The sequence below is a fragment of the Equus przewalskii genome, chromosome 12, assembly GCF_037783145.1.
Source record: "Equus przewalskii isolate Varuska chromosome 12, EquPr2, whole genome shotgun sequence".
NCBI lineage: Eukaryota > Metazoa > Chordata > Mammalia > Perissodactyla > Equidae > Equus > Equus przewalskii.
This window is the reverse complement of record NC_091842.1, coordinates 31,079,421-31,102,430: the sequence shown is the minus strand read 5'-3', so window position 1 is coordinate 31,102,430 and position 23,010 is coordinate 31,079,421. Positions and strand designations below refer to the sequence as shown.

At 44.1% G+C, this 23,010-nt stretch overlaps 2 protein-coding genes across 21 annotated transcripts in view; one reads left to right on the top strand and one right to left on the bottom strand.

The window, feature by feature from the left end:
• The window catches only part of MRTFB (myocardin related transcription factor B), a 259,277-nt gene that overhangs the window by 61,743 nt on the left and 174,524 nt on the right, over positions 1–23,010 (top strand). For 4 of the 20 annotated variants that reach the window (XM_070568509.1, XM_070568500.1, XM_070568502.1 and 1 more), the window contains exons 1-2: positions 11,229–11,288; positions 19,562–19,626. The exons of 2 other annotated variants lie outside the window; for them this stretch is intronic. The gene's annotated coding sequence lies outside the window, so the exon portion shown is untranslated. Of the gene's footprint in view, positions 1–10,846; positions 11,005–11,169; positions 11,289–16,770; positions 16,836–19,561; positions 19,627–23,010 lie in introns of those variants that run through there. 14 more of the 20 variants (XM_070568499.1, XM_070568505.1, XM_070568491.1 and 11 more) reach the window with 8 other exon arrangements.
• LOC139074972 (atherin-like) lies at positions 11,052–21,038 on the bottom strand. The gene is made up of 2 exons (XM_070568940.1): positions 21,033–21,038; positions 11,052–11,672 (listed from the first exon to the last, which is right to left on the bottom strand). The coding sequence occupies exons 1-2, from the start codon at positions 21,036–21,038 to the stop codon at positions 11,052–11,054; spliced, it is 627 nt and encodes a 208-aa protein (XP_070425041.1).

The window sequence follows — 23,010 nt, the reverse complement described above, 5'->3', positions numbered from 1 at the left end:
ATACACACAGACACACAGACAGACATTCACAGAAACACACAGACACAGATATACATATGCACACACACACAGAGACGTGCACACGCAGATGCACTGACACACACACAGACATGCACAGACACAGATGCACACACAGATGCATGCACGGACACACACAGACATGCACAGACACACACAGACACAGACACACCAGACCTGAGTGTGTGGTAGACTTTACAAGGGTCTAGGAGTCTGGAAAGAGTTTTCAATGCAAACAACTTATAAACGAGCATTAGGCGTCTTCCTTCAAAGTCCCCTGAACAGCCTTCCCTTCCTTCCTTCTTTTACTCTCCCCTCCAAATATTCTGCTCCACTTTTTTTCTAATCAGAACAACTCATTTCTTCTCAACTCCCTAATTTCGAACTCTTCTCTGGACATCCCCGTGCATGTCTCTTCTCTCATGAATGTGCTCTGCTAAGAAATACGCCTTCCTATCTGGTTTCTTCCTTGTTCAGCAGATTTTGCAAGGGGAAAAGAGCAGCATTCAGATAAATTTCCTCAGTGATGTGAATTGTGCCCGGCGCCCTCACACAATCTTAAAATACTGGTGTGCTGTCTTAGTCCATTCAGGCTGCTGTAAAAAAAAAAAAGTGCCAAAGACTAGGTGGCTAAAACAACAAACATTGATTTCTCCCAGTAATGAAAGTTGGGAAGTCCAAGATCATGGCTCCAGCAGACTTGGTATCTGGTGACAGCCCACTTCCTGGTTCATAGACAGCTGTCTACTTATCGTGTCCTCACGTGGAGGAAGTGGGTGAGGGAGCTTTCTAGGGTGTCTTTTATAAGGGCACTAATCTTCTTCACGAGGGCTCCACCCTCATGACCTAATCACCTCCCAAAGGGCCCGCCCCCTAAAACCATCGCACTGGGGGTTAGGTTTCAACATATGAACATTTAGACCATAGCACAGGATTACGCTCCATTTTGTTATTCTCATTTAGAGAGGGCTCGTGTTGGTGATGATGGTGATCATTTCATTCATCTCTCTCTGGTAGGATTGTGGGGAGGACCACAGGAAATGTGGTGGTTGTGGTGGCGGTGGCATACACCATGGCTTTAGGATTCTGTTCTAAGTCAAATTATGGCCTAGTATTCATGGTGATTTGTGCCACATCTCCAACATGCCAAGCTCTTTCCTGGCTCAGGACTTTGCACGTGTTCTTCTCCATTCTTGATTTGTTAGCTTCTTCTCATTCTTTACACCTTAACCTTGGTGTCATCACCTTAGAAATGCTTTCTGAGGTGGACAGCCCCATGCCCGAGTGGTTAAGTTCATGCGCTTTGCTTCAGTGGCCCAGGGTTTCGCCAGTTTGGATCCTGGGTGCGGACATGGCACCACTCATCAGGCCATGCTGAGGCGGCATCCCACATGCTACAACTAGAAGGACCCACAACTAGAATATACAACTATGTATGGGGTGGGGTGGGAAAAAGAGGAAGAAGAAGAAAATAAAAGAAGATTGGCAACAGATGTTAGCTCAGGTGCCAATCTTTAAAAAGGAAAGAAAAGAAAAAGAAAGAAATGCCTTCCCAGACCTCCATATTGATTTCCTTCAGGGCAGTTATCACAGCTCACAAATACTCTACTTTTCTTTTGTGAGGAAGATTGGCACTGAGCTAACTTCTGTTGCCAATTCTCCTCTTTTTTTTGTTGTTGTTGTTGCTGAGCTAACATCTGTGCCAATCTTCCTCTATTTTATGTGGGATGCTGCCACAGCGTGGACTGACGAGCAGGGCCAGGCCCACGTCCAGGATCTGAATCCGCGAACTCCAGGCCACCAAAGCAGAGCACATGAGCTCAACCACTAAGCCACAGGTGGCCCCTTTAGTTTTCTTTTGTATTTATTTTTGGTCAGTTCCCCTCCCACCCATAGTAAGCTCTCTGAGGACAGAAACCATGTCTTATGTTTGCCATCACATCCCCAGAGCCCAGCACAGAACTACATAAGCATTTGTTGCTGAAGGAAATGCCCCCTCAAATCCCTCTCCCAAGAAATGGATAGCTCTTAAGGGCCTCCTTTCTTTCTTTTTAATTTTTGTGAGGAATATTAGCCCTGAGCTAACATCTGTTGCCAATCCTCCTCTTTTTGCTGAGGAAGACTGGGCCTCAGCTAACATCCATGCCCATCTTCCTCTGCTTTATATGTGGGACGCCTACCACAGCATGGCTTGACAAGCGGTGCCATGTCCGCAGCTGGGATCCGAACCGGCGAACCCTGGGCCACTGAAGCAGAATGTGCGAACTTAACTGCTGCGCCACTGGGCTGACCCCAAGGATCTTATTTCTTATCCTTAGGATGGATGGTTTCCAGGTCGCTCCTAGAAAACCCTATTGGCAATAACCAGGTAAATTCAGTGCCCCGTTTTTTTTAAACTTTTTATTTGGAAATAATTTTAAGACTTACCAAAAAGTTGCAAAAACAGCAGAGTATTCCCATATACCCTTCACCCAGTGTCTCCTAACGTTAGCATCTTTTGTCACTATAGAGCAGTGATCAAAACGGCGAAATTATCATGCGTATGATATTATGAACTAACCTGTAGACCTTATAACCTCAGATTTCACTGTTTTTTTTCCTCTAATGTCCATTTTCTGTCCAGGGTTCCACATTGTATTTAGTCTTCATGTCTCCCCCAATCTGTGACAATTCCTCAGTCTTTCCTTGTCTCTTATGACTTTGACACTTAAAAAAAAAATACTGGTCATTTCACATTTACAGTGATAACTTCACTGTAAAGTTACCATTTTTCCCTTTGAAATGAATAAATATCTTGGGAGAGATACTTTGAGGCTATCCTTTATCTCCTCACACTTCTGCCCACTTAAAATTTAGCATCAGTCCATGGATCTGTCCACAGAAATTATTACTGTGGCTTTCTAAAGGTGATTTATTAATTTCCTTCATTCCTTCTACATTTATTGATTGTAATTCTTCTTCAAGGAAAGACTCCCTTCCTTCCTTCCTTCTCTACCTCCTTCCATCAATATGGACTCATGGGTGTTTACTTTATCCTAGGATTTATAAACCAAGACCATTATTATTTTGTTGCTTTGGCCATTGGGAGCTCTTGCAGGTTGGCTCCTATATCCCTTTAATAAATCCTCAAGCCTTTTTGAGCAATTTCTTATTTTCTGGCACCACATGGTGTTCCAGGCTCATCCCTACCCCAGCTCTGGAATCGACCACTTCTCTAAGGAGCCCCGGTTCTTTTTATTGGAGAATGGTGTTTAGAAACCAAAATCTGGGTGGTAAGTGTGCTCATTGCTACTGGGGAATCCTTGTCTTTAGGTCCTCTCAGTGTTTAGAGCTTGCAAATATATTATGTATATCAATGCATACATGAACATCTATATCTGTGTCTATCTATCTCTCTAAACAATCAAAAAATCTTTAGTTCATACCAATACTACTAATTTCCATTCATCACCATAGGGTCATTCTTGCCTCCCCCCTTTCCTTAATGGTAACTTTGTTTGTTTTTCAATTGAAGGGCTGATCCTTAAATCTTGATACATTGTAAAAAACGTCCCCCTCTCATCCTTTCCCTCTTCCCTTCTCCCCTGGAAATGGCTGACATGAGAATACAACACCGAATGCTAGATATTGCATTGTCAGAAGGTAGACAACCCAGCAGATTTCATGGTCCTTCTTAGTGCAAAAAAGCACGAATGACACACTTTACACTTTATCAGCAGTGGGGTGCATGAGGGTCAGTCCAGGCTCTGGAATGTGAGCTCATTGTTCCAGCCAAATGAGTCAGTCAAGATGGGAATGCAAATTTATCTGAGCAGTTGTGAATTAACACGGTTCTGGAAAAAAAAAACTGTCTTTTTCCACTCCAGCTCTCTGGAGAAAATTCTCAGCCAGCAGTCCTCTTACCTCATTGATTTCTGCCCCACCCCCGACCCCCCTGCCACATGCATGCTGTCCCTTTCCCCTAGACTTTTCATTTTATTTCCCTTTTCACAGACCCTGTGAATTTTCACCTACATGCGGGGCCCAGCAGAAACCTTTCACGGCTGGGCCTTCAGAACCTTTTCCATCAGAAAAGCCAAGTTTGCATTTTCCTTCCTTTCGCTATCTGAGGTTTGGTTTTTCTCGTCCGTTCCCTGTTCTAGCAATATTTCGGGTGTGGGGGAATTTTCTGCTTTTCCATCCTTTCATAAGAGCTTGGAGTTCTTCAGCATGAAACCTCAAGGAATGCTTTGCTGAAAACCCAAATTTTGCCCACCATATTGCAGATATGTGAAAGATAAGGAAGGAAGGGCAAGATTCTCTCGCTCTGATGGCAGACGGAGCATTATTATTTGAAATTCCAAAGCCCGACTCTTTTGAGTTCCCTTGGGAAGAAAGAAAGAAGCCCATTCCAGGGATTATTCCTTTTATTGTTATTAATGGCTCCAGAAGCCCACAGGCCTGTTTGACTGGGACCCTGCCACTCCCACAGCCAAGGGTGGGGACCACCTTCACATGGCCTGGGCGGACCAGGAAGGAACCCAGAACCCCCTGGAGTGGGATGCTGTCAAGTCAACGACAGAGGGAGCCTCAGGAGAACCCATATTTTCTTAGCTGTATCCAGGAAGCCTTCATGGAAAGGTCTTGGCACTTCCTGAGGAGCCAACCGGGCAGCTCCCTGGGAGGTACCAAGGGTACAAAATTATCTCGGGCACTGAACCATCAACAAGACAATGAAACTCCTTTCGAGAATTCCGAGAATACTGTCTGTTCTTGGAAGGAACATTTAGTAAAGTCACTTAGGGATGGCAGGAAAGGAGAGAGGATGTGGTGAGTAATAATATTAATAATGATAGCTATGGGGGCATGCTGAGTAGTCGTAGTAGCAAGAAGAAGAAGAAAGAGATGATGACGTCAATGATGATAACAACAAAGGCGCTTGGAATTTAATTCACTTCTTCCTGAGGAGCCGGGCAGTGTGCACGAGTTTATCGTCTACATAATATCTCATTGACTTCTCACAACTGTGTGAGGCGGGTACTGTCATTAGCCCCATTTCACATCTAAGACTGAGGCTCAGAAGAGATTAAGGATGGTGTTCATAATCACAAAGCTACAAAGTGGCACAGGCTGGGTTAGGATGTTCACCCTGCTTTCTGAAATACTTTGCTGGGTGGTCTTCTTGGGAGGGTCTGTCTTGTAAGCTATAGGGCTTTGGTTTTGCCAAGTTAGGTATTCAGGTGGCTGTGGCTGATGCTCGAGCACAGGTGCCTGTGATGCTAGTCAGATGGCCCAGAGAACGGAAGCCAAGGCCCCGCCCTCCACAAGGCTGCAATCTAATGGAGGAAGTACCTGCAAGGCCATTTGTGGGACCGCACTGTGGGAGAGGGTTACAGGCCCGAGGATGGGGTCTTCAAACTGAGTATCCAAGGATGTGTCTGGTGCTTGGAGGCAGGGCAGTAGGAATCAAAGGAAAGCATGCCAGGCAGAGGCACCAGCAGGGGCCAAAGCAGGGAGGTGTGAAATAGCATGCTATGGGCCTAGAGCAACAAGCAGTTTGGTGTGGCTAGAAGATAGGGTTCTAGGTGAAGTGGGAGACAAGAGCTATAGCTGGAGAGACAAGCAGGGGCCTTGCATGAACCAGCCAAGCCCAGGGTTTAAAAATGTGGGCTTTGGGCTGGCCTGGTGGCGTAGTAGTTAAGTTTGTGCACTCTGCTTGATCAGCCTGGGGTTTGCAGGCCTGGATCCTAGGCGCAGACCTACATATCGCTCTTCAAGTGACATTGTGGTGGCATCCCACATACAAAATAGAGGAAGATTGGCACAGATGTTAGCTCAGGGCCAATCTTCCCCACCAAAAAAAGAAAAAAAAAAAGAAAGAAAGAAAAAGTGGGCTTCAGATACAGAAGGACCTGGGTGTGAATTCCAGCTCAGCCATGTGCTACCTATGTGGCCATGGGTTGTTTAGAACTTTTCTGGGCTTCAGTTTTAATATTTGGAAAACAGAGACAATAATGCTCTATGTTAGGATGAGAAAATGGAGGCTCAGAGAGCCTAAGTACCTCATCTCGGGTGACACAGTTGATGAATGAATTTGGCAGGATGTATATCTACTTTCTATTACATGCACAACTTTATCGTCCATAAAGCTCCTGGATATTCTCACTTCATTTTGCAGATTTCAGATCACTTAACCATGTTTGCATTGTAATTTTTCTATTTCTGTGTCCATTGTCCAAGTCTATGTGTCCCTCAAGGGTAGGGACCCTGTCCTCTCTACCATCACATGGTGGACAAAGAATCATGCAGAAGTCTCAGGCTTGCCAGTGCGTCAGAATCACTGGGGAGCCCCAGAAAACTGCAGAGATCTGGGCCCCATCCCAGACAGATTGAGCCAGAATCTTCAGGACTGCTTATTGAGCTTTTTCTCTTGCCCTGCTGGGGTTTGAACCATAGCAGAAAAGTGTTTGTTGAGTGAATACATGAGCAGACCACCATACTGTTTGTATCCATTGGAATAGGCCAGCTCATGCTGTGACAGCCATCAACCCCCAACTGCCAGCGGCTTAAAACAATAAAGGTTTGTTTCTTGCTCAGGTTATAAGTCCCCGATAGATTGGCCAGGGACTCTGTTCAATAGAGCAGCTACCCAGAAGAGACACATACCCCTCCACTCATGCTCCTTGGCTCGGACCAGTCACATGACCCCACCCAAGCGGCCCAGGAAGTGCGTTCCTGCGCATGCCCAGAAGGTGGGGAGCCAGAAGTCATTTTAAGTGAACTGCAGAGATGACTGCCGGACTCTATGAAGCATCCTTAACGTCATTTTCATTTCAAAGTGAGACTTAAGAGGTTTCTCAAGGACAGACAGCAAATACAGTGCTGGATTTGAGCTCTTTCTCTATTTTTTCCTGGCTCAGGGCCATGCTTTTTTCCTTTTTTTTTTTTTTTTTTTAGCGTAATGAGGCTGGGTGGTTCATGGCATTCAACTTAGTGGTTAAAAGCCTGGGATCTGGATTGCCTCCAGCCCTTCAGCTCTGCCACTTGCCAGATGTGTGAGCTGGGCAAGTCACAGAACCACTTTGTGTCCATCAAAGCGACTGTCAAAGGATGGGAAGGACCAAGAAAGGATGTGTTTTCTGGAATGAAGTGTTTAGAACCAGGCAGAGATTCCCTGAGTAGGAGTGATGTGTGTGTGTGTGTGGGGGGGGGGGGGGGGGGGTTGGTGTAACAGGTTGCCCAGGATTTGGGCTGGCTCCTGACACAGTCACGGAGGATGCATACCTTTTCCCCATCAGTTGCTCCCTTCCTCCCTGCACCAGTGTGAATGTTTGAGCTGCAAGGAAGAGAGAAGCCAACCTAGGTGGTTTAACCACATGCATTAGCTCGACGAAGGCGACGTCCATGGCCTTGTAGGTCTGGGGTCAATCCAGCAGCTTGGTGATATAGTCAGGGACGCAAGATCTTTTGGTTTCTCTGCACCGCTCTCTGCCATGCAGGCCCCGTCTTATCCCACAGTTGTGGGAAAAGCCATTGGTGTCAACCGAGGTTCCGTGTTAGGCAGCGAGGATGAGCTGGCTTCCTGGGGCTCTCTCTTACAGCAGAGAAACTTCCCCTCACCCCTGCCCTTAATAAGCCTCTCTCCAAGTCTCACTGGCTCCAATCGGCTTTGGCCTGTGAGGGGTCAGCGTTCTTGGTGGAAATGCTAGCTGGTTTAACAGGAAGGGGAATGTAATACAGGATGTTAGGTATCCCACAGGATCATTGGGAGGGCTGGAGGAAAGAACTTGAGGCTAAGCTTCTAGGAAACATGCCCCAAACCACACTGCAGGCCTGGCTCGATGAACTAAGCACCACCCTGCATGATTTAGCCCTGCCCACAACCACCGCTGCCGTCAGCACCCAGGCAGCTTCTCCATCGGGAGCTCGACCCCGCAACCGCCACCCCTAAAGTTAGCTGCTTTGGCCACTGGTCACATCAACAGAAACAAGGCTCCCAACCCGATTCAGCCTCACATGGTGCCTCTGGACGGCAGAGCCTACGTCATACCCCTTGTCCCAGCTGCAAGGGAGGCAGGAGATTTGCATCCTGATTTCTACTCTGGGGTGGTGGGACATAGAATATGGAATTTCCTCAAATACAGATTGGTTAGAGATGTGACAGCTGTGTCACTACAGCCTGCCCATCTTTGCCCAAGAACTGGTGGAGCAGAAGTGGCAGGATTCCGTAATGAGCTTGGATTGACCAAGGGGGCAGGATGCTATGGGGGGACCAATGGCATTGCTCATGACATTCTTCTGCCTTCAATTGGGTTCTCTCCTCCCCACTGTCCCTTGTGCTCGGGGTGTGTACATGTCTGAGGTGCCTCTTAAGGCCTTGGTCCACCCTGCCCTCCCAGCTACCAACTCTTACCTACTCCTTGCTGCCTCATGCCATCCCTGTCTCTGGAATGCTCTCCCCTCTCCTTGCCTAGTTCACGCTGATGCATCCTCCAGAACCTGGTTACTTAGTTCAAGCAAGTTCTTTCCTACCCTTCCATCTAGCCTTTTTCTTTTTCTTTTTTTTTTTTTGTCATTTGCTCTTCTTTTTGATTCTATTTATCACATATTTCAACACTTATCGGTTCAATTATTTAACTAACACCTCTCTCTCCTTCTAGACCATAAATATGATGAGAGCATGGACTGTGTCTGTCTTGCTCACAGCTGATAACACAGTAACTGGCACGTAAGTGCTTAAATTTTTATTGAATGAATGAACATTAAATAAATCCCATTATAGCTGTTTATAAAATTCCTCTTGGATCAAAAGACATTTTAATAGCGTTTTTTGGAAACCATATGTTAAACCTTTAGAGGCGTGCATATTAGAATCATCTAAATTTTTTTGGTCAACCTATAATGCCCTCTCTGGATCCTGCTATGTCCCCTCCTTGATAGGAATTCATTGCCATTGCCATTGCCATTGATGGGAACATGTGGCATACCTTGTGTCAGGGGAGAAACCTAACTTTGGGGTACCATGGCCTAAGGGTGGTGGCAGCTTCAGTTCCTGAAGCTTCCCCCATCATGATGTCACCATGGTTACATTAAGAAGTTTCAGCTTAATTTTTTTTTCTTTGTTTTTGCCAACAACTGAAAATTATTTAGGTGGCTTTCCCTATATAAGGGGAGCCTTTTAGAAAACCGGCTGCCAGTTTCCCAGGAAACTGGGAAGAAAGTGCATCAAAGCTTTGGGAAAGTCTGGTCTCTTTCCACGGTCAGAAGAAAGTCTGGGGGTAATTTTGTCCATTAAAGAACATTTATTGTTTCCAGTGTGCTAGAAACTAATTTTATTTCCATGCCTGAGCAGATAAGGTCACATCCTCCAAATTGACTTGGAGTTTATGTTGGGAGATGGGGAAAGAATAAAATATCACAGACATCCCACCCATGGTAATAATAGCTATAATTTGCTGAGAGCTTAATCTGTGCAAGGCAATTTTCTACATGTTTCACTTATATTAACTTGGCTAATACTCCCAACAACCTATTTATATCTTTATTTTAGATGAGAATATTGAGGCAAAGTCCACCCAGAGAAGAAAATATGGTATGTTAGACTGGAGACCTGTCTAGAGGGGACTTCTAGGTTTTCAGTTTCATGAAGACACAGGCTTTGGGGGTTGGGAAGAACCTTGTTGGTCACTGAGGCCAAAGTTTGTAGGTTTGGGGACAGACTGACCTGGGGTGAAACCCTAGCCCTCCCACCTACCAACTGTGTGCTCTTGGGCAAGCTATCTTCCCTCTTAAGCCCTTGGTTTCCTCATCTGTGAAATGAGGACAACCACACCTTCCGCATGGGGTTATTGGGAGCACCTGGAGCAGTGCTTGACCCCTTGCAGCTGCCCATCCGATATGATTTCCCGGCCTCTCTCACTTCCTCCATCAGATGGGTTGGGTGATTTTGGCACATGGAAGGGCACCCATAACCTCTGGCCTGTACAGAGGGGCATTGCTTCTGGAGGGAGTGGACAGGTTGGGGGGTGGGCAGGCCAACGTGTGCAGACACTGACATGACTGTCAGCTGAGCTGGGTAAGCCACGCAGACCCTGATGCAAAGTGAAGTTATACCTAGGACCTCCAAGGCTCTTGATTTGACAGCAACTTGTTGGCCCAGACGAACCAGCTCATGGGATTTTAGTGCAAAGCAGTACTAGGCTCTGGACTCAGACCCAGGCTCAAAACCTATCTCACTTATAACCTTGGGGCTCTGAGTCTCCTGACTTAACTTGGGAGAATATCGGTAATGACCTTGGAATGCCTTCAATAAATGCTAGCCCCTCTTCTTTAAAAACAATTTTATAATGTTAAGATTGTACCCCCAGGAAGAAGTCACATCCTTCTCTGAGCTCCCTAACACCATGTACATTCTGGTTCTAGGTCCTGTGTCCCATTGTACTGCCTTCTCTTCCATCGAATCGCCGCCAGTCTAAAGAGGAGACAGAACCGAATATAAACAGTCCCATAGTTTTCGGGGCGCTGTACAGGGCCTGGCACAGGGAGGCCTTAGGAAGTTGGTGTAATGAAGAAGGTTCTCCTGACAGCAGCTCCATAAAAGCCACGGACCTCCTAGGAGGTCTCATCTCACCTTGGTGAACCTGGGGAGGGAAGTCAGACGCCCTCTGCAGAGGGAGGGCCAGGGCCAGGGCCTAGGGGTTGTCATGAACGTGGAAAAACGGGGTTTTGGCTTGGGCGTCAGACAACCCCGGACGCCAGTTCCCAGCTCTGTAATCTGGAGCTTGCTAAGCCTCCGTTTCTTCCCCTCTGGCATGGGGAGGATGGGAATAGCCACTTCTTGGGGGCAGTTGTGAGGACTCAGGGGGAGGTGTAAACCGCTCGGCACAGAGAAAGCCCTTCCAGACCGGCGGCTCGGATCACTGATGTCACCGGGCTCCGGGCCCTTGCAAAGGCTCGCAGGTTCAGGGTCCCGGGCGCGCGCATGCGCACGCGCACCCGGCCGGCCAGGTGAGAAGGAGGCGACCGTTTCGCACCTGGCCTTTAACCCTTCCGCGTCACAGAGGTGGGCGGAAGGGAGGGCGGGACGTGGACGCGGGGTCGCGAGCACGGCTAGGCCCCACCCCGAGGCCAGGGGGCGGCTTCGGGGGAGCGCGCCAAGCCCGCTCCAGGCCGGGGTCCGCGCGCGCCGCGGGGAGGGCGGGAGTGTGGGGGGGGGGGGGCACGGAGGGGAGCGAAGTCTCGCGAGATCGCGCGCGACGGCCGTAGCGGCGGCGGCGGCGGCGGCCGGGGAGGTGAGCTGCGGCCGGCGGTGGCGGCCGTTGGGGGCTGAGGAGGGGGTGAGCGCGGCGGAGCCCGAGTGCCGGGCCGGGGAGCGGGCCGGGCGGGCGGCCCGCGTGCTGGGTGGCCGCCCCAGCCTGCGCCGCGCTGCCGCGGAGCCGCCCGGTGCGCGCCGTCCGGGGACCCGCGCGGGCGGGGCGGGGCGGCCGGGCCAGGGCCGCGGGGCCGCCCGGGCCGGTGCGCTTGCAGCTGGTGCCCGCGCTCGGGGGCGACCCCCGGGCCCGCCTCGGTTTCCTCTGGCGGCGGCGTGGCGCCGAGGGCGCGGGCTGCTGGCCGCGGCGAGCCCGTTGGTGGAGCCTTTGCTGGATGCCGGGCAGTGACTGGCGCGGTCCCGCTCGCTGCACAGAGAGGTGGAGCGCCCAGCCCGCAGTCACACTGCTAGGAGCGTGGGATGCGGCTCCAGCCCGGGCCCCCAGCCTCCAGCGCCCACGGCCCGTCCTTGCCTCCCATCCTTCTCCCTACCCCCACTCGCGGGGTTTTGGGGCTCGGGTTCCATCCCTCGAGTCCCGATTGGGCTGCAGAGGGCGTGTCTGGGAGCCCCCCTGGAAGTGGATGCAGCACAGTAAATGAGTTTCTTGGGAGAGAGCCCTGGGTTCTGTCAAATTCCCCTAAGGGTCCATAACCCCAAGATGGTCAAGAACCCTTGTTTGGCCCTGGGCGAGAGCAGAAGTGGGCTTAGAGCAGCGAGGGTATGCGGGGCTGGGGTGTCAGGCCGAATGGAAGCGGCGTGTTGGAGCCCAGGGCTTGCTTGAGGCAAAGGAAACTTTTTAAGTTTGATTTTCGTTAAGCATGCGATTCCACCCTTTGGAGCAGCGGTGCTCCACCTTGTCAGAACCAAGGCCCCTCCCCTTTGCAGTAAACGTCTGTAAAGACCCCTTTGCTGCCCTGAGATGAAATTCGTCAACAGGATAACCTACCTACACACATAACTGAAAATCAGGATGATGCTCCAGTTTAAATGTAAGGGAGAAATAAAACCAGAACAATATATGACAGGCACTGCCGTATCATTTACAGCTAGCACATACTACGGTGCTAGAAGATATGTGCTGGGGTGCCTGCACCTGCTTCTGACGAAGACATTTGGATTGAAGGGCATAAAGATAGCAGGAACTATTTCAAACAAGAAAACGAAAGAGCAGAGATACAGATGAACCCTGGGCTGGGAGTGGGGACCACCTAACTGCTGGGATAACCTGTTTATGATAATAAAGAAACAGTCTAGATTGAATTAGGGGTAACGTGCCAAGATAAATTACACACTGTCTCAATCAACACATAAATAATATTAATATAACCCCCCCCCCCCCCACGGATGCCGTATTTTCAAACTACATCATATGACATCTTTTGTGCCACAAGCTTTGAGATACTGCTACTTGGAGGCACGATGCTGGGTTCCTACCACTTATCATTGATAATAATGAAGAAAATATTAGCTAGATTCAAGTTTTGGGATTCAGTGTCGATATCTCACTAGTTGAGATATGCTCAATATTATGACTTGGCACTTAAATGTTGAGTTAACAATGCATGGTGTGAGAACATGGCCACTAATTTTTAGACATCAGTTATTATTCTGTCGCAACTTCCCTCGCTTTAGGTATTTTCTCCTAAATTACTGGGGTTTTCCCATAATTTCTTTAAAAAACTTTTCAGGATTATGTTCTAAAGTAATGCCAGTTTGTAGTGATTAATCTGGCTGGACATTTACAAGAGTCTGAGGAGCAGGATGAATCTTCATTATATGGGTCTGTCTCGTGCATTGTGTGAAGTCCAGCATCCTGGTGCCCAAACACTGAATGCCAGTGGTGTCCCCGGTCACTCTGATAACTAAACTAGTCTTTTAGAGGGCAAGTGGATCCACCTTGAGATCCACTCTAAAGAACAATCTCCATTGCCAGTTCAATTATAACAGGAAAGGGGGCAGAATTTAAGTGTCACTTAAACAATTTTTGCTTGGAAATTTATCCCCCTATTCTTTCTTTCTTTTATTTTGTGGGGAAGATTGGCCCTGAGCTGACATCTGTTGCCAATCTTCCTCTTTTTGCTTGAGGAAGATTGTTGCTGAGCTAACATCGGTGCCAGTTTTCCTCTATTTTATGTGGGATGCCGCTACAGCGTGGCTGGATGAGCAGTGCTAGGTCTGAGCCCGGGATCGGAACCTGTGAACCCCGGGCCACCGAAGCAGAGTGCGTGAACTTAACCACTATGCTACCAGGCTGCCCACCCCCCCATTCTTTCTGAAGTGAATGACATACCAAAAAGGCAGGCTCTTGGCTGATGACACTGTGATTGATTATTCTAGAACCTCAGATGGGAGACAAGGTTAGTACCTATGTCTCTCTGAAAAATTTGCTTTGTTTAATGGAAATTCTTCCTGGAAATGTTCACAACTAAACACTTGGATCAATGAGCAGTTTGAAGTTAGAATGGAGTCGGAAGCAACAGCTTTAATGAGTAGACTAACTGAAAAGGTCTGAGTTAAGTAAAAGACAAATTAGCGTAACCACTTTTTAAATAACCTTCTGTCCTACTTACTAATATCTCTATTAGAGAATTTGGAAAATGCACGTGTGTAAAGGTGAAAATTAAAATGATCTGTAATCACCCCCTGGTATGATTCGTTAGAAATTGTCTTTTCATTTGAAACTGTTAGTCTTGCTGCTATGGGGAAAATGCAAATTGAGTTAAGAAACTTCAACTTAGACTGTTATAGAGCTACAGTGTAACATTATAAATTTCTTCAACTCTTGTTAAATCTACAAAGGAGGGTTATTTTTCCTTTTCATTGAATGGATAAGTTGCTTCTTGCCGTAAGGTGTTGTTCATTTTTTGTTACTTATGAAAGGTGCCATGGAAACAAACATGTAAGTAAACACTGTTGTCAAAATAGAAGGACATATATTAAATTGTCTAGAGATAGATACATTGAGTACTTTTGGATTGGAAAATTATCCAAATTGAGAGTATTTAATTTTTATTACTTTGAGCAAGCAGTATCACATTCCAGGGTAAAAAGAGGTCACTCCTGGACCCAGCCCTGTGGCCAGGTGGTTAAAAGTATCATGTGCTCCACTTCAGCAGCCCAGGTTCGCGGGTTCAGATCCTGGGTGCTGACCTACTCCACTCGCCAGCCACGTTGCGGTGGTGTCCCACATACAAAAAAATAGAAGAAGATTGGCACAGATGTTAGCTCAGGTCTAATCTTCCTCAAGCAAAAAGAAGAGGAAGATTGGCAACAGATGTTGGTTCAGGGTGAATCTTCCTCAGGGGGAAAAAAAAGAGGTCACTCCTTTTTGTTCTCTTCACTACTTTTTAAAAATATTCATCTCTATAAAAATAAACCAAATAATATGAACTGCATAGATATGAAACCGTTCTAGTTTTTAGACATAGGGGACACGTTGAATGGGCAAAAATCTATGCCTTTATGGATGAAAATGAGTAATTTACTAAGCACATATCTCTGAGATTTGTAAATAAGCTATTTCATTGATTTTTAAGGTGCATATCTAAGATGAAATGGTATCTTACAATTGTCATGTCATGGTTTAATTGGCAATTTTTCTTAGCGGTACATAAAATAATAGTGTCTGAAAGTTGATGGTATCAATTCAGTGAAATAGGGAATATGTAGAAATTTCAACACGTTGATTAATGTTTAACACCAAAAACCTTATCCCAAGGATGACTTGCAAAATGAAGATACACAACATTTCTAGATCCTTCCATCTAAACTAGAACTCTTTACTCGGAAGATTGCTGTAAAGATTTTTTCCTCCATGTAAAGCAAACAGAGAATCAGTGTTTGTAAATATAAGAACTATTTTTTGAAAATGTTTAGAAGGAAACAAACTGGTGTTTTTTCATGGAGAGCGGATGCTGTGGTTAATGTTTTTGAAGTAAAGTTAATCAGACAGGATAACCAGGCAGATGTATGAATATGGTTTTTTGTTTGTTTCCGTTTTGGAAGGCTCATAGGTCCACTTATAAATCAAAGTTTTCTCAAATGGGACATCTTTAAGTTGAATTTCAGTAATTGATAGTTGTTGTGGTGGTTTTAATAAGAACTACGTTTGAAAATATATTTGCTGTGTGTTAGGTACAGAATTTCTGTGGGAGGCTACAATCGTCTCTCTTAGCCAGGAAACCCGTACAAGGACTTCTCCATTCTGACGTTGAGGCAGGTGTCATAGGAGACTCCACCATGTGAAGACTGTTTGCGTGCCTTCTTCCCCAGGTGGACTTGAGCTTTTCTTCTCAGAGGAGACTCCCCAGACCAGCAGCACATCGGCAGCATCCTGGAGTCTGTTTGAAATGCAGACGCTAGGGTCACCGCAGACCTACAGAACCAGAATCTACATTTTAACAAGATCCTCCTGCAAATGATGCATGTGAACGTGTGAGAGGCACTGGACCAGATCAGTGGCTCTCAAACTTGAGTGTATTACAAGGATTGCTCCTTACTACTGCTAGAGTTTCTGGTTCAGTAAGTCTGGGCTGGGCCTCAGAATCTGCATTTTTAACAGATTCTCAGGTGATGCTAATGCTGCTGGGCCAGGGACCATAATTTGAGAACCATTAGACTACAACATCCTTCCCATTGCACCTTCCTGTTCTCTCTTCTAATTCTCCCCCCCCCCATAGCTTTTTAATAGATTATTATAATCAGATGCTTTGGCTTGATTGAAAAAAAATTACATTGTCTTTTATAATTTTTAGTGATGGTGACACTAAGTGATGCTTGTCAATATCTAGTTTCAGAGAAGAAGTCTTTTTTTAATACTTGTTGGATTTTGACTCTGATTTATGGGTAATTCTCTTTCTCTGCTTTCTGTGAGTTACACTTTTAACACTTTAAAAGTCTTTGTGTAGATGAAATGTTCATATGGTTGAAAAATCAAAACAGTGTATTTTGAGTAGTCTAATTTCCAGTAGTGTATTGGTCTAACTTCTCCCCTCCCCCCATAGATAACCTCTTTTATTTGTTTCCTGTGGGTATCTATTGTTTCTTTGTGTAGATTCAAGCGGATACCAGTATATTACATATACAGGCTCCTTTTTATATAAAATGTAGCATACTATATAAATTATGCTGCCCTTGCTTTTTTCAGTTAATATACCTTTGGGATCTTTTTGTATTAGTATGTAGAAAATGTTTATTTAACAGCTTCAGAATATTCCATCGTATGCCTGTGCCATGGTTTATTGAACTATGCCCTATTTGTCTTATTTGAGTTTTTTTCAGTTTCTTGCCATCACAGGCAACCTGTGGTGAATAGCCTTGTTCACATGTCATTTTGTGTATGTGGGGTATACCTGTGGGATATCTTTCCAGAAGTAGCATTGCTGGGTCAGGTAACAGTGCATTTATAATTGTGGTCAGTGCTGTCCTCCTTCACGGTTGTACCATTTTGAACTCCCACAGTGCATTAGAGTGCCTCTCCATGGCCTCGCCAACAGACTGTGTCCACCACCCTTGGATTTGTATCCGTCCGGTGGGTGAGAAATGACACTCAGTGTTGTCTCAGTGTGCATGGCTTTGATGAGGAATGAGACTGAGCATCTTTTCACATGCTTAAAGGCTATTTCTGTTTCTTTTCTGTGAACCGTCTCTTCATGCCCTTTGCACATTTTTCTTTCAGATTGCCTTTTTTACAATCGATTTCTAGGAATTTATGTATTGAGAGAGATTAGCCCTTTGTGATGTGAGTTGCAGTTTCCCCCAGTTTGTAATTTTTTAAAAAAAATTGTCTTGATGTATTTTGATATGGAGGGAGGCTTAAAAGGTTTTCCTTTAAATTTCAGGTGATCTTTTATGGTGTCTGAATTTAGAGTCACAGAAAGACCTCCAAGAATTTGGAATTTGCCCTTGTTTTCTTTTGGTGCTTTTATAGTTTCATTTTTACATTTAAATCTTTGATTCTTTAGAATTTATTCTAGTGTTCAGGGATGACATATAGATTCAACTTTATCTTTTTCCATATGGCTGCCAGTTATCATTACCCATTTGTTTCAGAAGACAATACACCTTTATTGTGCTCTGAACTTCCGGGTGTACTGGGGCACACCTCTCGACTTTTCTGTTCTGTTCCATTAGTCTTTCTATTCATACACTAGTACACATTATTGATTTTATAAATGTTTTAATACCTTGTGAAATTAGTTTCCTTTGTTGCCCTTTATTTTCCTGGCAATTTTTGCTTGTTTATTTTTCCATGTGAACTTTAGAATCCTTTGTCTAGTTCCAGGAAAAAAAAAATTGAAGTCATGTTAAAATTATGAACTAATATAGGGAGAATTCTTATCTTTCTGATATTAAATCTTCTTATCCAAGGACATTGTATATTTTTCATTTGTTGGGTTTTACTCTTGAATCCTTCCAGAGCATTTTAAAGATTTTCTCATTTTTTGCCCATTTCTTGTTAAATTTATGTACATATTTTATCTTTTTTTGCTTTTGTAAGTGAGATCTTCTTTTCCTTTATCTTTTCTAAGTGGTTTGGTTGTATGTATGAAGGCTGTTTCTGTATCAGTATGGCAATTGATGTACCGTGAAGCTGTAAGTCGTTTTTAGCAGTTTTAATGTATAAAATCCCTTATACGTGTGTGCCTAAGAGAAAGCAGGCCTTGGGAGTCAAACTTGCAGTTAAATCCTGTGTCTGCGTTTGTCAGCTCTGTGGGCATCAGCCATCTATTTGACTTCTCTGAGCCTCAGTTTCCTAATCTGTAAAAGGAACAATTCTGTCTCTGTAAGAATGTTGGGAGAATTTAGAAAGAGCACGTGAAACTCATTACTTAGTGCTGCTTCCACCACCATTACCACCAATGCCAACATGGGTAGAGGTTGTTATTCTCTTTTTCTTTTTCCTACTCACCCCCTCACTTTTAAAAGAGAAAAAAAGAAACCATGAAGAAAAACAATAGCAAGATACAGTCATGTGCTGCATAATGTTTCGGTCAATGGCAGACCACATACAGGACAGTGGTCCCATAAGATTAGTGCATGCAGCCTGGGCTGAAGTGGGCTATACCATTTAGTTTTGTGTAAAGTGCACTCTGTGATGCTCACACAGCGACAAAATTGCCTAAGAATGCGTTTCTCAGAACGTATCCCTGTCTTTAAGTGACGCGTGGCTGCGTTAGAATTGAAGTTGAGAGTAAGCCGTGATTCAATTTGAGTAGGATAATCAGTGTACTTGAGAAGAGAGAGCGCACTCAGCCTGGCTCTTGAGGGCCCCCTGCTTTCTAGCCTTGCTACTGATGATGGCCCTCCTGGATGCTCCCTGACAACAAGGCTACTCAGCATTCCCCAACGGCACTCTGCTTCCTATAACACCATCCCTTCCACTCAGAGTGTTCTCCTCTTCAGTTCTGCCAGTTCAGATCCATACTGCCCCTCACCCAGTGAAAAGCAGAGTCTGTCCTGTGGGTGGGCCTTGATAGACTGGACACTGTGAGGAGAGGACTGTGTCCATCCCAGCCACCAAAGAACGCCCAGCAAAATATCTGGCAGAGAATAGATAGTCAGACATTTGTTAAATAAATGAGTGAATAATTGAGTTTGATCTTTCTTTTGCCTAATATTATGTGTCTGGGTAGCTCATCTCACCCAGTACACGGTAAGCCTCTTGAAGACAGGATTATGCCATTTCTCAGTAATAATGATGATGATAACATATGGTGGTGGAGGTGATGAGAGGCAAACAGGTTTATTATGTAAGAGCGTATAATCATAGAAACCGTGATTAACATTTGCTGGCCGTTTATTATGTTCCAGGAACTGTTTTAAAGTCCCTGATGTGGATTATCTTGTATAGTCCTCAGCAGTCCTGTGAGTTGGGCACTGTTATTATACATATGGGGAAACTGAGGCACACAGGTTAGCGGCTTGCTCAGGATCACACAAGCTAGGAGGCGGTAGAGCTGGGATTCAGATGCAGACTTCCAGGTCTAGCAACACAACTCTGAACCTGCCAGAGTGCTTTCAGCCTGTTTGTTGAATACACTCATTTATAGGTTCTTGAACACTTTAGGAAAAGTTATTTAAGTACACTTACAACTTCCCATCCTCCTTCCCAACCATCCCACTTTAGTAACTTCTGTTGTGTTCGTCCCAGTTTATCGCAGGCTTCATGTTCTCCCGGAGGCTTTCTCTCACCGTTCTGCCTGGCCTGTAGTACGTGTTCAACAAAAAGTAAATTTACCTTTTTCTCCCCTCCAGGTTCACAATAAAGGTGCTAAGAAAGAGAATGTAAGACAGGAAAGTAATTAAATATTTTTACTGAGGTAAGTTTTTTTATGATTTAATTAAAAAAAAAAGTCGCTATTCTTTTTTTAATCCCTTTCTCAGCCTGCTTTCTTAAGATCTAAGAGGGAGATTGTTTTAGGAGTGTTAAGTTCAAGGTGGATGCCAGGAACGTGGGCTGTTTGAATAAGGTTTTGGCTTTCCTTACCTCTTTGAATTTAATCTTTGAAGTCCCATTATCTCATTGTTTTAAAGCATGGTCCTCAGAAGGAGATCCAGCAGGTGGAACATAGGCTGTTTGGAGGTTATACATACTTGCAGCATTCAGTGAAAACTTTGTTTTTAAAATAGGGAGTTGGGAAGGGGTTTGAAGCCACTTTTCATGAGATAGTAACACTTCTTTTTCTTAAATGAAAATGCGTTGTATTTTTCTTATTGTAATAATGAGAAAAAAACTGCTATCAACATAAAACAATATAATGACAAAAGTAAACACTCCTGCCACCCAGAGATGACTGCCTGCCATTAATATTTTGGCGAACATATTCTAGAAATTTAACTATAGATATAGAAGTATTTATATACAAATCTTTAAATTGGTTTACAGGTTGTGTTCATTGTTTTTAGGTCTGTTGCCCTGATTAACTCATAAATATTTTTAAATTGTTGCAACCAATTATTTTGGATACTGAAAGTTTTCCTCTGTGGAGAGCAGTACCTTTGTTTTTTATTCACTTATAGTGGACCTTAAAGAAACTTTAAAAACTGACTTTTTAACATCTTTCAAATATGGATCAATTGCAGAATAGCATACAGAATATGATTTATAAACTTGGGTGATAATGGAATATTATTGAATTACGTGAATATGGGTTCACATGTAAAGCTATGAATATGGACGTTGAGTCTCTTCTGTCCAAAGGATTTTGCCAGTTTCTGATATGAATGTGAACTCTAATTGTATGTTTGTTTTAGATTTTATTTCAATCAAATAATAGTTACTTAAGGAAGGTCTCACATTAAACAGGCACCAACTTTGTCATTGACCTACTGTTTGTTCTTTGACTAATAAAAAAGCCAATTACAATTTATCTCTTTTGTAGGTTTATAAAATGCATTTTCTTATCATATAGATTGCCTTTCCTGTGGGTACTTTCTTTTCACTCCAAGTTAACACTGTTGACCGAATACTGTGGAGGCTGGAACCAAGTGTATTTTATTTGCCAGCATACATCCAGCAACTAATTTGATACCTGGCAGACACTCAAATTGTTTTTGAAGGGATTAATGATTGGTGTGTTTTGTCCTTGTTAAGTTAGAATTAGGTTGTAAATGAGAAGTGCCTAAAATTTTAATTAAGAAATTTAATTTCTTGGAATAGAAAACTAGCATCTTTGATTTTTAAATGTACCTAAATCTAGACATACATGATTGTAGTGACACTTACCGCCATAACATTTTGTGACATTTTGTTTGGAGTATTGATTTGGACTATATCCCATTTATTTTCAGAATCACATACACTACTACTGTGTTTTAAGTCTGCTTTTTTGTTTGTTTTTTGTTGTTACTGTTAAGGGCGAAGTAAGTGTCTAAACTAGGGAAGATACTAGATCTTATTAAAGAATCCTATTTATGTTTCATATTAGAGACATGGGAATATTTTTCAGATGTGTTATTTGAAGACAAGGATACAGTGAATGCCCCAAAATGTATTTTTAATTATAATGGAGAGAAATTGTTATAATTTAATTGTGTGGCTCAGCATTTATTAAAAATAAAAGCAGAGAAATAGATTGCCAGCCATTGAGAAGAATAGTTAAGTTTAAAAGGGTTCCTGGACCCAGTTCCAGCGAGTGTGTTGGGGTGGGGAGGGCTTCCCATACAACACCAGTCCATTCTCAGACACCAGCAGGGTGTCCAAGAATTCAAGTGAGTTCTCCTACACCCTACCTGGAGATAGCATCAGATCTCACAGGGTAAGGGTTCAGTCTACAAGACGGCCTCCCCTCCACCCCCTTCAGATGCGAGTTGCGAGTCCAGGTTGTTGCCTGTGCTTCTGACCGGCCAGCTACAGAGATTTCAACGACCCCCTTCTTGGACTTCATATTCCAGTTCCAAGTCCAGGTTGTCAATTGTATTTCTGACCAACTAGCTATAAACCAGAGGTTCCCTTGACTCCCCCTTTGGGTTCGATTGATTTGCTAGAATGGCTCAGAGAACTTAGGAAGCGTTTTACTTACTATTACTCACTGGTTTAATATAAAAGGGACAGCCAGGTAGAAGAGATGAATAGGGTGAGGTATAGGGAAAGGGTGCGGAGTTCCATGTCCTCTCTGAATGAAAAACTCGCCTCAAATCTCCACGTGTTCACCGACTTGGAAGCTCTCCGAACCCAGTCCTTTTGGGTTTTTATGGAGGCTGCATTGCATAGGCATGATTGCCTCATTGGCCATTGGTGGTAGATTCAACCTCCAGCCCTCCTCCCTTCTCTAGAGGTTGGGGTTCCCACCCTCTAATCACACAGTTGGCTCCACTGCCAGCAGCCCCCATCCTTGGGTGCTTTCCAAAAGTCGCCTCATTAACATAACAAAAGACACTTTTATCCCTCTCAGCGCTTAGGAAATTCCAAGAGTTTTTCAGGAGCTCTGTGCCAGAAACTGGATGAAGACCAAATATATATGAGAAATATATTTTGGTCATCTGAATGACCAATTTTATATTTCTTGTACCTCACAATCCAGTATTGTGCCTATTAAGCTTTTCTGACTGCTAAACCAGTTCGCACAGCCAAAATAAACAGAGAAGATGGAACCATTATCTAATAGATTTAAGCAGTGTTTCGGACTCTTGTTTCCTGCAGTTTGTTTCCACTGGAATATGGGATTCTAAAGAATGCATGAGCTAGTTTTAATTAGTATTTTAGCAGCAGTTATTTGCATGTAAAAATTTTAACTTGATTAAATAATCCCCTAGCAATCGTTATTTGTACTTTAATTGCTTAGCAACCCTTTTCTTAATAAATAGTCCAAAGTTAAATCTAGGCAAACTTGAAATTATTGAGTCTTCATTAGTAGAATGTAAATTAATGAGATTTCCTGGACTTTTCCCTCTGACATCTTATTGTGGCTAATGGTATAATCTTGTATTTATGTTCTAAAATAACCAAAGTTCTGAGCTCTTGAATCTCTTTTCTGTGGTAGTATAGGAATTTGCTTAATGGTAGCTTTCATTTCACTGATGAGTTAATTTCTCTAATCACATGCTTTAAAGCCCTAATTCTAAAAATACTCCTGGAAAGTGAGGAATTACTGGAAGTAGTTAGACTGAAGTCTTAATTAAAATTAAAATTTCATCATTTATTTCTCCTCTTAGCTGCATTTATAAAAATTTTTGTACTGTGTTTAAACAGATTTTAAGATATT